This window comes from Peromyscus eremicus, chromosome 1 (genome assembly GCF_949786415.1).
Source record: "Peromyscus eremicus chromosome 1, PerEre_H2_v1, whole genome shotgun sequence".
Classification (NCBI taxonomy): Eukaryota; Metazoa; Chordata; class Mammalia; order Rodentia; family Cricetidae; genus Peromyscus; species Peromyscus eremicus.
In genome coordinates, this window is record NC_081416.1 from 54,420,387 (window position 1) to 54,433,130 (window position 12,744).

At 49.4% G+C, this 12,744-nt stretch overlaps 1 protein-coding gene and 1 non-coding gene across 2 annotated transcripts; both read left to right on the forward strand.

Moving 5' to 3' along the window:
• The first annotated feature begins 429 nt into the window (after nucleotides 1–429).
• On the forward strand, nucleotides 430–9,135 carry Cdc42ep2 (CDC42 effector protein 2). The gene is made up of 2 exons (XM_059248752.1): nucleotides 430–518; nucleotides 7,712–9,135. Exon 2 carries the CDS (start codon nucleotides 8,009–8,011, stop codon nucleotides 8,636–8,638), a length of 630 nt encoding a protein of 209 aa, XP_059104735.1. The 5' UTR covers nucleotides 430–518; nucleotides 7,712–8,008; the 3' UTR covers nucleotides 8,639–9,135.
• On the forward strand, nucleotides 4,031–4,135 carry LOC131902887 (U6 spliceosomal RNA). The gene has a single exon (XR_009377162.1). It is a non-coding gene; the product is annotated as a U6 spliceosomal RNA (small nuclear RNA).
• Nucleotides 9,136–12,744: the final 3,609 nt, after the last annotated feature.

The following is a 12,744-nucleotide window of genomic DNA, read 5'->3' on the forward strand; positions in this document are numbered from 1 at the left end:
CCCTTTCCGTCACTCTCTCTCCTAGGTTAGGTCAAATTCTTCAAAGTACTCCTAAGTTTGTAAGGCGCCTGCAAAACCCAATTCTTTCCGGTACAGTCACAGAATACACTAGTGCGGACGCCTCCCAGGTCCCAGTCCTTCTGGCAAGGAAACCCATCCAAGGACGCTCAGAGATTTCTCAAGAATTCGCTCTTCCGGTCTTTGCTGGCCCAGTGCTTCTAGCCTAACGTTTTGACTCCAACATGCACAGCTGGCGTCCTCGAATCCACCACTGCTACAGAGCTGCTGGAGGCTGAGGCTCTGGAATCTCGCAGCGGAGTCTCTGCAGAAGGGAGAACCTGGGCGGTGCCGCGGTGGGCGGGGATGTGTGGGAGGGGGCTGGAGAGGAGCGGCCTGGGATTGGCTCCGAGCGTCGGGGGCGGGGCTTAGGGCCTGAGGTCTGCACTGTAAGTTCCCAGGCCCTCCCTGGTGCTCTATCCCAGCCACGCAGCTCTGCGGCTTTGCCCGCGCTCCTCAAGGTGAGTTTGGGCTGGGGTTTTTCAGGCCTCTGGTGGCTCCTTGGAGAGTCCCATCCAGGGTGGTGCTCGGTTCTGGCCCAGATCAGGCTCCTTACCAGGCGCCTGGGTCCCCGCCCCCCTACCCATGACCTCCCACAGCTCGCAGGGCTCTGCGCTGTCAGTCTCGCAGCTCCTGGCTGTAGGCAGTGTTCAGTGCTGGAGCCCTGGGACCAGGGAGCATCCTCTCCTCGGCCCGTGTCCCCGCTTGGGATGGAGGCCGTATTTTTAGCGGATGGTGAGGTGTCCTCCTATCTTTAGCTGCAATGTTACTGAAACGGATCTGCGCCGCGCTGGGCAGCGCTTGGCTGGGGAACTGGAGGGGTCAGCGCGGGAACGATAACCAGGGCTGAGCAGCCGGACTCGCAGGAAGGCGGGGGCCTGCACGTCCGAAACCTGGCGGTGTGCCAAGCCGACACTGGGACCTCGCCCAGGCGGGGAAGCTCAGGCAAGGCCCCTCCCAGAGCTCAGGGACCGGGACAAGGTCCCTAATCGTCGCAATTCTACCCTCACCGTGGTCTGATTGTGCGACCCAGAGAAAAGGACCCTATGAGTGATGCACCTCGGGTACTGGAGCGCGCAGCTCCTCGGTGGGCGTCAGCCTATAGCCGGTGTGCTTGGTGGGACCCTAGAAAGCTGGGTGATAGCGGGGGGCGCGCGCGCCACCTAGCGACCATGGGTCTTAGCGCTTCTCTGCACTGGGACCCAGGGAGACGGCTGCAGGAGAAGGAGATTCTGAGGTGGCTGTCAGGGCTGGCAAGAGGAGACCCACGCCTGGGGGCTGAGCAGGGTCCGGTTTTTGTTCTTGTTGCAACCAGGGAGAGCCGAAGGGTTTGAGAAAGGCCCTGCAGATATTCGCTGAATATCCTTTGATAGTGACTGTGGACTCATCTATTTATGCAGAGCCTCTAGTTTTCAGTATAGCAATGGGTCAGCCCATTTTAAAGATGGGGAAGGTGAGTCCAGTCTCAGAGAGGAAAGATGCATTGCCCAAGGTCACAGAGTCCCAGGTGGAACTGATTTCAAACTATTCCTTTTGGGCTGCCAAGATGTCTCAGCAGAAGTCGCTTGCTGAGCAAGCTTGGAGATGAGTTCCATCCCCGAAACATTTAAAGATGGAAGGAAAGAACCGACTCCACAAAGCTGTCCCCTGACCTCCACACACATGCCATAGTACATACGAGCTTGTGTGCGAGCTTGCATGTACATGTGCCGACACACACAAATCATGCATATACTCACACAATAACAATAAAGAAAACTTTTACATTTTATTGTTTGGTTTTTAGAGGCAGTTTTTTAGTTCTTAGAGGCAGGGAGATTTCTAAGTTCGACTGGCCTGGTCTACAGAGTGAGTACCAGGACAGTCAGGACAACCAGTTACACGGAGAAATCCTGTCCAAAAAACCAGGAAACAGAAAACAAACAAAAAGCCTTTTTAGTAAGCATTTAAGAGATGGAGCAAAAATCACACCCAGAGCTGGGCAAGGTAGCACACTTTTTTCGCCCTGTTGGTTTTTTGAGACTTGAATGTTTGACAGGGTCTTACTGTGTAGCCCTGGCTGTCCTAGAACTCACTATGCAAACCAAGCTGGCCTCTGCCTCTGCCTCTGCCTCCCAAGTGCTAGGATTAAAGACATTCATCATCATGCCCGGCCAGGTGGCACACTTTTAATCCAAACATTTGGGAGGTGGAAGCAGGCAGATCTCTATGAGTTTGACGCCAGCCTGGTCTACATAGTGAGACCCTGTGACCAAAAGGAAGGAGGAGGAGGAGGAGGAGGAGGAGGAGGAGGAGAGGAAAAAGAGGAAGAAGAAGAAAACATTAGTTTTGAAGTGTGTATGGAGGGAGGGGAAGGTCCATGAACATCCAGAGTGAGCAGGGCTAAATATTCTCCATGAGCAGAAGGGATCTGCCTCCAGGAAGTCATTTTCTCTGAGGGAGGCCCAGGGTTGCTGTCCAGGGCAACCCACAGAGCTGGGATGGCTCCCATCTGCTCCTCCCATTGTTGGAGGAAGCTCCTGGCAGCCTTCCTCTCATCGGAGCTCCTTAGAGCTCTGAACACTTCCAAGTCGGGGAAGTGGCAGCCAAGGGAATATGACTACACAAAGGAAGCCCGGAGACTTGCTGACTTCTCTCCTGCTCCCCATCCATATCACCACTGGTGTGGTCCACTGCCTTGAAGCCACATGGCCAGCCTTGGTACCAGTGCCTGTCCTTGCTAGCTGGATGACCTTGATAAAGTTCCTTAATATCTCTGACTATCCACTCTGACTATCAAGGACAGTGATGGCACCCACCACAGCGTGGCTTAGAGAGTTAGTGTGTAAGGAACCCCATGGCAGGCTGGAGCCTCCGGTCCTGTGGTTGCTAGATCTATTTAGGATTTCTGGTTGTTATTCCCAGCTTTCTCTTGGGTGGTTGATGCTGGCCCCACCCTTCCCTTTAGCCTCTGTTCCCCTCACATCTGGATTTGGGTGGGTACATCTGGCTCAGAGTGAGACAGCTGTCAGGGACGCCCAATTTGCTGTGGAAACACCCAAGCTGTCTTAGAGCTCTAGTGTGATGGAGTGAAGGTGGGGGAAGGACCTGGCCCAGGCTCTAGGCAGATCTCACCAATCAGCCCAACTCTCCCTCAGTGGAAAGGAAGCAAGAGTTACTCCAGTGCTTCACAGCAGCAAACTGAACAGATTAGATGTTGTCAGCAGACCTTGTGTTAGGTGTGGTGGTCACAGGATAAATCAGTGACAGGATTCTAAGACTTAGAGTGTGTCTTCTTCCGACAGCTCTAGAATTAGCTGGAATCTACCACAAGAGTCATTCCTGTTTCCTGTTGGCTGCGGGTGCTCTGGAGACTAGAGATGTCAGTCTCCATGGTTCAGCATGACTGGCCTAGGGTGTCCGGCCTTGGGGTGGGGTTTCCTGAGCAAGGACCTGTGCTGGGATGGGGGCAGTTAGGACTCTGCCCTGCCTGCATCCTGCTGCCTCCTTCCTGCCCTTCCTCATCACCCTTTGCCTACCCAGGATAGAGACTGAGGCAGAGGAAACGGTGGGTGCCTCTTGCTCAGGTACGGGCTGGCCTGGAGGAGGCTTAGTGGAGGAAGATGGGCTCCTGGGGCCTCAGTCCTGGCCCTGCCCCAGGCTGCGATGTGAGCATGGACATGTTTCTCTGCCATTTGTACTGGATTCTGCATGTGGAGTCAAAGGCGCTTGCAGGGGACTAACCCCCACCGAGGGACTGGAGGGTATACCTGCTCCGATTCTGCTTCCCTTTTTTGTTAAACCAGCATGACGCCTGTTCACGGTGCATTTTTTTTCACCTTAAAAATATTTTTTCCCCCGACTACATAAACACCACATGCTTATTAAACTGATGGCTGGAGTGTAACTCAGTTGTTTAGATTTTTATTTATTTGTTTTGTGTTTTTAGACAATGCCTCAAAAAAGAAAACTGCATTTATATAAAACTGAACAAGTGCTCACTGTAACAGCACACATACTAAATCAGAACGATACAGAGATGGTTAGTGCGGCCCCTGTACCAGGATGGCACTCAATTTGTGGAGCACCCCACATATATATGATGATATTTTGTGTATGACTTAACAAATAAAGCTTGCCTGAAGATCAGAGGGCAAAGCTAGCCACTAGTTAGCCATAGAGGCCGGGGAGTTGGTGGCACACACCTTTAATCCCAGCACTTAGGAGGCAGAGACAGACAGATCTGAGTTCAAAGCCACCCTGGACTATACAAGATTGATCCAGTCTAAAAGAGAAACAAAGCCAGGCAGTAGTGGCACACACCTTTGATTCCAGCACTAGGCAGGTGGAGACAGGAAGTGATATGGCTGGGCAGAGAAAGAAATGTAAGGTGGGAGGAAACAGGAGCTCAGAGCTCTTTCAGGCTGAGGATTTGGCAGAGGTAAGAACTCTAGTGGCTAGCTGCTCTGCTTCTCTGATCTTTAAACATTTACCCTGATATCTGGCTCTGGGTTTTATTAAGACCAATTAGGAGGATTCGTGATATATATATATATATATATATATATATATATATATATATATATATATATATTCTTGTTCTTTGAGACCGGGTTTCTCTGTGTAGCCCTGACTGTTCTGAAATTCTCTCTGTGGACCAGGCTGGCCTTGAACTCAAAAGAGATCCACCAGCCTCTGCCTCCCAAGTGCTGGGATTAAAGTCATGTGGCACTACTGCCCTGATCTTTTTTTTTTTTTTAAGATTTCTTATTTTATATGTATAAGTACATTGCCTATATATGTTTGTGTGTTCCTTTATGCATGATTCCTGCGGAAGCCAGGAGAGAGTATCAGATCCCATGGAACTGGCGTTACATATGGTTATGAGCTGCCATGTGAATGCTGGGAACTGAACTCAAGTTCCCTGGAAGAACAGTAAATGCTCTTTACCACTAAGACATCTCTTCAGTGCCCTCCCCCATAGCCTTTTTTTTTTTTTTTTTTTTTTTAAAGAATTTGGGCATGGTGGCACTCATCTTTAGTTCCAACACCCAGAAGACAGATACAGATAAATCTCTGAGTTCCAGGCCAGTCAAAGTGAGACTCAGGTCTAAATAGGAGAGGAAAAGTCAGCCTGAAATTATACCATCACCAGCGTTTAGGCCAATACCCCTTCACACACCTGTATATTATACATGTGTACCAACGGGGCAAAGTGTTAGAGATCACCTACGGGACATCTTTCCTTCTAAAGCAGTGACCATACACCACCTTTCTTTCGGCTGTTAGGACAACCTTCCTGACTCTTTCTCATTTCTCATGTTAAGATAGGATCCTATGCAGGCTGGCATATACGGAGTGTGGATGGCAGGAGCATTGGTAGGCAATGCTTTTAATAAATGGCACCCTCTCAGGGCTGGACAGATGACCCAGTGATTAAAACACTTGTCACTTTTGCAGAGGTTGGGTTCTCAGCACCCACGTGGTGGCTTACAACCAAAGGTAACTCCAGCTCCAGGGCAGTTGCTGTTCTCCTCTGACCTCCGTAGACACCAGCAGCCATGCACATGGTGCACTTACATATTTGTAGTTAAAACACTCATAATCATAAATCTAAAAGAAAAATGGCATCCCTTTGACCATGCTTCCACATTTTGCTTGCCTCTCTCTGTAGTGTCTTGTGGAAATCCAAACTGTTTTTATATTTCCCGTTTGTTTCACTTTGTTTCTCCTGCTAGGCATGCGCTCTGCCAGGAGCTATATGGCAGCCCAGAGAGTTTTAATGTTCTAATGGGGATCATAGGAGGGTTGTGATAACATGTTTGCAAAGCTCTCAGAATGCTGCTCCATCTCTCTCAGTGCTGGAGCTGGGAGGAGGGGCAGGGGGCAGGGAGGAGGGAGGAGGGACTGGGAGGAAGGTCAGAGTCAGCCTCTGCTCCTGACCTGAGGGAGGAGGAAAGGGAAACCTCCAAGTGGCAAGTGTTAGGTCCAGTGTGAGGCACTGGCCATTCAGCATTGTTGGCTGGACACCTGTGTTTCCCGCACTGTACCAGGCCTCAGTTGAGCAGGGAGCTGAGACCAATGGTGAGACTCACATACAATGGGACACTTTCTTTGTGGCAGAACAGAGTTAATGGAGGTCAGGGATGAGAGTGAATACCCAGGCAGAGCAGTAAGAAGAGACAGGGATCAGGGGCTGGAGTTTGTAGGTGTCTAAGGACCTACCATTAAGATTCTGGACCTCGCCGGGCGTTGGTGGCGCACGCCTTTAATCCCAGCACTCGGGAGGCAGAGGCAGGTGGATCTCTGTGAGTTCGAGGCCAGCCTGGTCTCCAAAGTGAGTTCCAGGAAAGGCACAAAGCAACACAGAGAAACCTTGTCTCGAAAAACCAAAAAAAAAAAAAAAAAAAAAGATTCTGGACCTCTGTTTCCCCTCAAGAGACGTGGGGAGAGGTGTTACAGTTTACACTTTTAATCCCAGTACTTGGAAGGCAAAGGTAGGTGGATCTCTGAGTTCCAGATCAGCCTAGTCTACACGGTAAGCTCTAGGTCAATCAAGGCTACATAGTGAAACTGTTTGAAAAGAAAAAACAAAAAAAGAGGGGGTAGTGGTGGCCCAAGTCTTTAATCTCAGCTCTCAGGAGGCAGAAACAGTTGGATCTCTGAATTGGAGGCCAGTTTGGTCTACAGAGAGGGTTCCAGGACAGTCAGGGCTACACAGGGGACCCTGTCTTGAAAAACAAAACAACTCAGATCTCCCCCCACCCACCATGTAGACCAGGCTGGCCTCAAAATCACAGAGATCTACTTGCCTCTGCCTTCCTTGTGCTAAGATTAAAGTTGTGATTTCCCCAAGCCCCACATGAGTTGACTTTTTAGTTATTTTTATTTTTATTATTTTTGTGTGTTTATGATTTTGGGCACATGCCACAGCCTGCATGAAGAGATCAGAGAACAACTTTCAGGATTCAGTTTTCTCCTCCTGTGGTTCTGCAGATCAAATTCAGGGCTACAGCCTTGTCAGCAAGTGCTTTTACCCATCAAGCCATCATCTCCCCTGCCCCTGCCCCTTCATTTATTCTTCTCCAGTGTGTGTGTGTGTGTGTGTGTGTGTGTGTGTGTGTGTGTGTGTGTGTTTCAAGACAGCGTTTCTCTTTGTGTAGCCCTGGCTGTCTTGGAACTCACTCTGTAGACCAGGCTGGCTTCAACCGCAGAGATCCACCTGCCTCTGCCTCCCGAGTGCTGGGATTAAAAGTGAGTGCCACTACCCCCAGGCTATTTTTCTCCATTTTTTGAGACGGGGCTTTATGTATCTGAGGCTGACTTCATAGTCAGAAATTGGTGGGTAGCCAAGGCTAACCTTTGTACTCCTGATCCTCTTGTCTCTCTCTACCTTTCAAGTGCTGAGGATACTGGCTGCACCACCATGCATGCATTTAGGGAGTGCTGGGACTGAACCAGGGATTCCTGCATGCTGGGCAATCACTGTAACTGAGCTACACCCTCAACTCTCTGTTGTGTATTGTTTTGAGGCAGGGCCTCATGTAGCCTAGGCTGGACTTGAACTCCTGATTCTGTGTCTCCTGAATGTTGGAATTATTGGCATGCACCTCACCTCAACAGTTGCTTTGTCTATTGTCTTCCTGCCCCTTATTTATGTGTTCTTTCATTTCAGCTTCTCAACCTTGGACTAAGGAAAGAATCTTGGAACAAGAACAAAACCCATCACTGCTGAGATCTCACCTTTCTGCCTCCAGTTCTCCAAAAGGACTTTCATCCATCTGAGAAGAAAGTGGGGTGTATTCACACATCCTGTCTTCATTGGGCCAACTTTAATCACATCTACCCTCTAATCTTTAGTTTTTGGCAAGTGTGGACATCTGAACAGTGCCCTCTGGAGCCAGAGTTTTGGGCTGAGGGTGTTGGGAGGATACTGAGGACTGAGCAGCCGGGGCTGTGTGCTAAAGTCACCATGTCCACCAAGGTCCCCATTTATCTGAAACGTGGCAGCCGCAAAGGCAAGAAAGAGAAACTTCGGGACCTGCTGTCCTCAGACATGATTAGCCCACCACTTGGGGACTTCCGTCACACTATTCACATTGGCAGCGGTGGTGGTGATGACATGTTTGGGGACATCTCCTTCCTGCAGGGCAAGTTCCACCTCCTTCCAGGAACAGCAGTGGAGGAGGCTGAGGAGGATGGCAGCTTCGACCTTCCCTTCCAGTTCACTCGTACTGCCACTGTGTGTGGGCGAGAGCTCCCCGGTGGGCTGTCACCTCTGCTCAAAAACGCCATCTCCCTTCCTGTCATTGGTGGTCCCCAGGCCCTCACCCTGCCCACAGCCCAGGCTCCGCCTAAGCCCCCTCGTTTGCACCTGGAGTCACCACAGCCTTCTCCAAAGTCCTCCCCACAGGACATCTGGAGGATTCCAGAGGCTGGCTCGCCCCACAATGGGATGAGCCCAGAGCCAGAGGCTGAGGAGCCTTTCCTGTCCCATGCAAGCTCCCTGCTGTCTCTGCACGTGGACCTAGGGCCTTCTATCCTGGATGATGTCCTCCAGATCATGGATCAGGACCTGGGCCGTGTGCAGATCCCCACATAGGACCCTTGGCTGACCAGACAGGTCACCCAGGCTGTGGTGATGCCTGGAGACATCTGTGGACATAGCCCTGATCTAGGAGTCAGGATGCCAGGTCCCACCTGTGGGTGCTGGCCTGTGACTGTCATTTTGAGCCTTTTTCTTTCCTTCCCTCCTCCCAATGACAGAGTGCATCTTTGCTGTCTTCTCACAACATCCACAGGGACCCATGCAAAAGTTGCCCCAGACACTCCTGAGCCTCTTAGGTCATCTGGACCCTCACTTCCAATTGTCCCCTCTCCCTTAGGTCCCTTCCAGGGACGACTCTGCTGAAATGGACTCCACCCCCTTTCCAACTACCCTCCACCTCAGAATCATTGGATACCCTTCCCATCTGTCTTTGTGTCCTGGTCTGGGAGCATGTCATCCATGACCAGACATGTTATGCCTTGTGTCCTGTCCCATCCCTTCTTCACATGACCAGGGGATTCTGGTTGCAATAAAACATGCTGCTGCTGGTGGCTGAGCATCCTGTACCCTTGTTCCAGGTTTCCTTCCAAAGGTGGGCCAGTCTCTATAAACAGTGGGCTCACATGAGAAAAGCCCGACCCTAGAAGATTCCATAGAGACTGGTCTTTCCTTTGGGAGGCTGTGCTTAAGTCTGCAGCCACAGTGGAAATGAAACAAGAATAATCTCAGTGGTTACTTTGACAAGATACCTGATACAAACAGCTTCAGAAGGGTTATCTCGGTTCTCGGTTCCCAGGTACAGTCCAGTCCATCATGGAGAGGAAGTCATGAGAGCAGGAGCTTGAGGCAGCTGCTCACCTGTGTCCACAGTCAGGAAGCAAAAAGCAATGGGTGTGGGTACTCACTTTCTCTTTTATTCAATCCCGAACCCCAGCCCATTGGATGGTGCCACTAACACTTGGGGTGGGTTTTTCACTGCCATTAACTAGATCTAAAAACTCCTTCACAGACACCTCCAGAGTATTTCCATGATGATTCTGAGCTTATTAAGTTGGCCACCAAGATTAACTACCACACAAACCAAGTATCAATGGTGGATAGTGGACATTGATTTAGGTGTTTGGCGGGGAGGGGCTAGAAGGGGCTGGAGAGATGGCTCAGTAGATAAGAATGTTGGCTGTTCTTACAGAGAACCTGGGTTCAGTTCATGTGCCGTGCATCGAACCCAGGACTTCTTGTATGCTAGGTTGGCACTCTACCAATTGAGCTACATCTTTGTCCTTCAATTAATGCTATAACATAGTTTTTACACTGCAAAAGATTGAGATGAACTAGTAAGAGAATGGACATAAAAATGGACAGAACTTCTGCACTTGGGAGTGGATGTGAAAATAAGACTTTGCATTTTCTAATGAAAAGAAAGATGCAATATACAATTGGCCCTGCGTACCCATGGGTTCCACATTGGTGAGTTCAGCCAACCATGGATATAATATACTTTCAGAAAATTGCAGGGAACAAAAAAGATGGCTAAAAAAAAAAAAAGAAAGAAAGAAAGAAAGATGGCTAAGGGAACTGGCTGCTTTTCCAGAGGGCCAGGGTTCAATTCCCAGAACCCCCAGGGCAGCTCACAATCATTTATAACTTCAGTTCCCGGAGATCTGATGCCCTCTTCAGGCCTCCCCTGGCACCAAGCACACATGTGGTGCAGACATGTCTGCAAACAAAACATAAAGTTTAAAAATTAAAAAAAAAATTGCACCTGAAGGCTGGAGAGATCTCAGTGGTTAAGAGTATTTGCTGCTCTTCCAGAGGACACATATGGAATACATTTACACACACACACACACACACACACACACACACACACACACAAATCTTGTTTGTTTTTTTCAAGACAGGGTTTCTCTGTATAGTTTTGGAGCCTGTCTTGGAATTTGTTCTGTAGACCAGGCTGGCCTTGAACTCACAGAGATCTGGCTATTTCTGCCACCTGAGTGCTGGGATTAAAGGCACGGGCCACCACCGCCCGACTTGAGACTCTGTCTCAAAAACCAAAACCAAAACAAAATACGAAGAAAAATTTAAAAAGATAGTGTCCCTCCCCCCAAAAAAAAGAAAAAAAAAGACAGTGTCCCATAGGAACACTTGACATTGTTGGCTGTACAATAATGCCTCTTTGTACTCTGGGACTTGCTTTTGATTATGGTATTTGAGGGGCATAGTACCTAGACAAGCTAAAGAGGGAAGGTTCTTACTTCTATCCCCAGCTACCTCAATGTAAGGAGGTGCCTTAGCCCGATGAGTCTAAAGCCTCAGGTCACCACTTTGCCATGGCAGCCCTACACAGGGTTCTGGGAACCCAAGACAAGAATGTCCTCTTCCAAGGGCTCCTCTAGACTCAGCTTAGGTCTAGAGTGAGGCTGGATGAGTAAGGATATAAGGAAGGTGCTTTCTTGCTCCCTTCACCCTACCCCACCCCCAAACAAAGGAGAGACTACCTCAGCACTGAGGCTGCAGGTGAGAAAGTGTAACAGCTTAGCTTCCTGCACTCTGCACCTTCACAGGCTCTGCCAGTGCCTGCAGCTGACATTCCATGGAGCTAGTAGCCAGATGGAAGCCTTGGGGTCCCATTGAGCCAGGGTGCCCATGGTAGGTCAAAAGAGAGCATCGGATCCTAGAGCTGGAGTTACAGACAGTTCTGAGCCTTTATGTAGGCTCTGGAGACTTTTGTTGTTACTATTGTCTTTTAGGTTTTCTGTGTAGCCCTGGTGGCCTGGAACTTATGTAGATCAGGTAGGTCTTGAACTAGTGGCATCCTCCTGCCTCCTAAATGCTGGGATTATAGTTATGTGCTGCTATGTCCAGATTTTGAGTATTTTTGTTGTTGTTGTTTTGTTTTTCAAGACAGGGTTTCTTTGGTAGCCCTGGCTGTCCTGGAACTTGCTCTATTGACCAGGCTGGTCTTGAACTTACAGAGATCCACCTGCCTCTGCCTCCCAAGTGCTGGGATTAAAGGTGTGCGCCACTACTGCCCAGCTGCTTTTGAGTGTTTGTATGTGTGTGTATGTGTGTGTGGTGTGCATGTGCAAGCCAGAGGTCAACACTCTTACAGAGGTCTTTCTCTATGACTCTGCATCTTTGCGTGTGCATGTGCGTGTGCGTGTGCGTGTGTGTGTGTGGTATTTCCTGAGTTTTCCTTCCAGGCTGCTGGCACCTAACCTGGAAGTTTGATGCTGGTGCAGGATAAACGAGAGGAACCGCTTTATGACTCTCACCTGCCCAAGATGACTTTAAGGTGAGCACAGTGATGACAAAACGTGTACTGATTCTAAAGTATCAAAAGAACTGAGCTGGGAACTGGAGAACAATGAACGGCAGAGAAACCTGTAGCATGACACTCTACATGTCTTTTAGTAAAAAACCCGGAGCTGGGATAAAAGCTGAAAGATCAAAGAAGCAGAGCTGCCACAGCCACCCCCTCTCACCTCACCAACTCCTCAGCCTGAAAGAGCTTCAGCCGAAAGGGCTTCCTCAGCCTTAAAAGGTTTTGTTCCTGTCTCCTCACGCTTTATACACCTTTCTCCACCCACCATATTACTTACTTCCTAGTGCTGAGATTGAAGGCGTGTGACTTCCCACATGCTGGGATTAAAGGTGTGTGCCACCACTGCCTGGCTGTTTCTCTCCTGGACGGACTTGATCTCATGTAGTCCACGGTGGCTTTGAACTCACAGAGATCCAGATGGATTAAAGGTGTGTGCCACCACTGCCGGGCATCTATGTTTAATCTAGTGGCTTGTTCTATTCTCTGATCCTCAGGCAAATTTTATTAAGGTACACAATATATCACCACAGAAACCGACAAGGACAAAGCTCTGAGGACTGGGGCAGAGGTTGAATGGGAGGGGGATGTACTGGCTAGTTTTATGTGTCAACTTGACACAAGCTAGAGTCATCAGAGAGGAAGGAGTCTCAGTTGAGGAAATGCCTCTATAAGATCCAGCTGTGTAAAACATCGGTAGCGAGCTTCTGCCCTCCAGGGTTCTCCCATTGTGCTGTAAACCTGTATTTAAGACCTCCTCCCTCCTTCAATAAACAGCATTCGGCATAAAAAAAAAAAAAAAAAAGCCAAGTTACAACGCAAAAAAAAAAAAAAA

Excerpts from the sequence above, each read along its gene's own strand:
- Cdc42ep2 (XM_059248752.1), top strand. The coding sequence starts at position 8,009 with ATGTCCACCAAGGTCCCCATTTATCTGAAACGTGGCAGCCGCAAAGGC.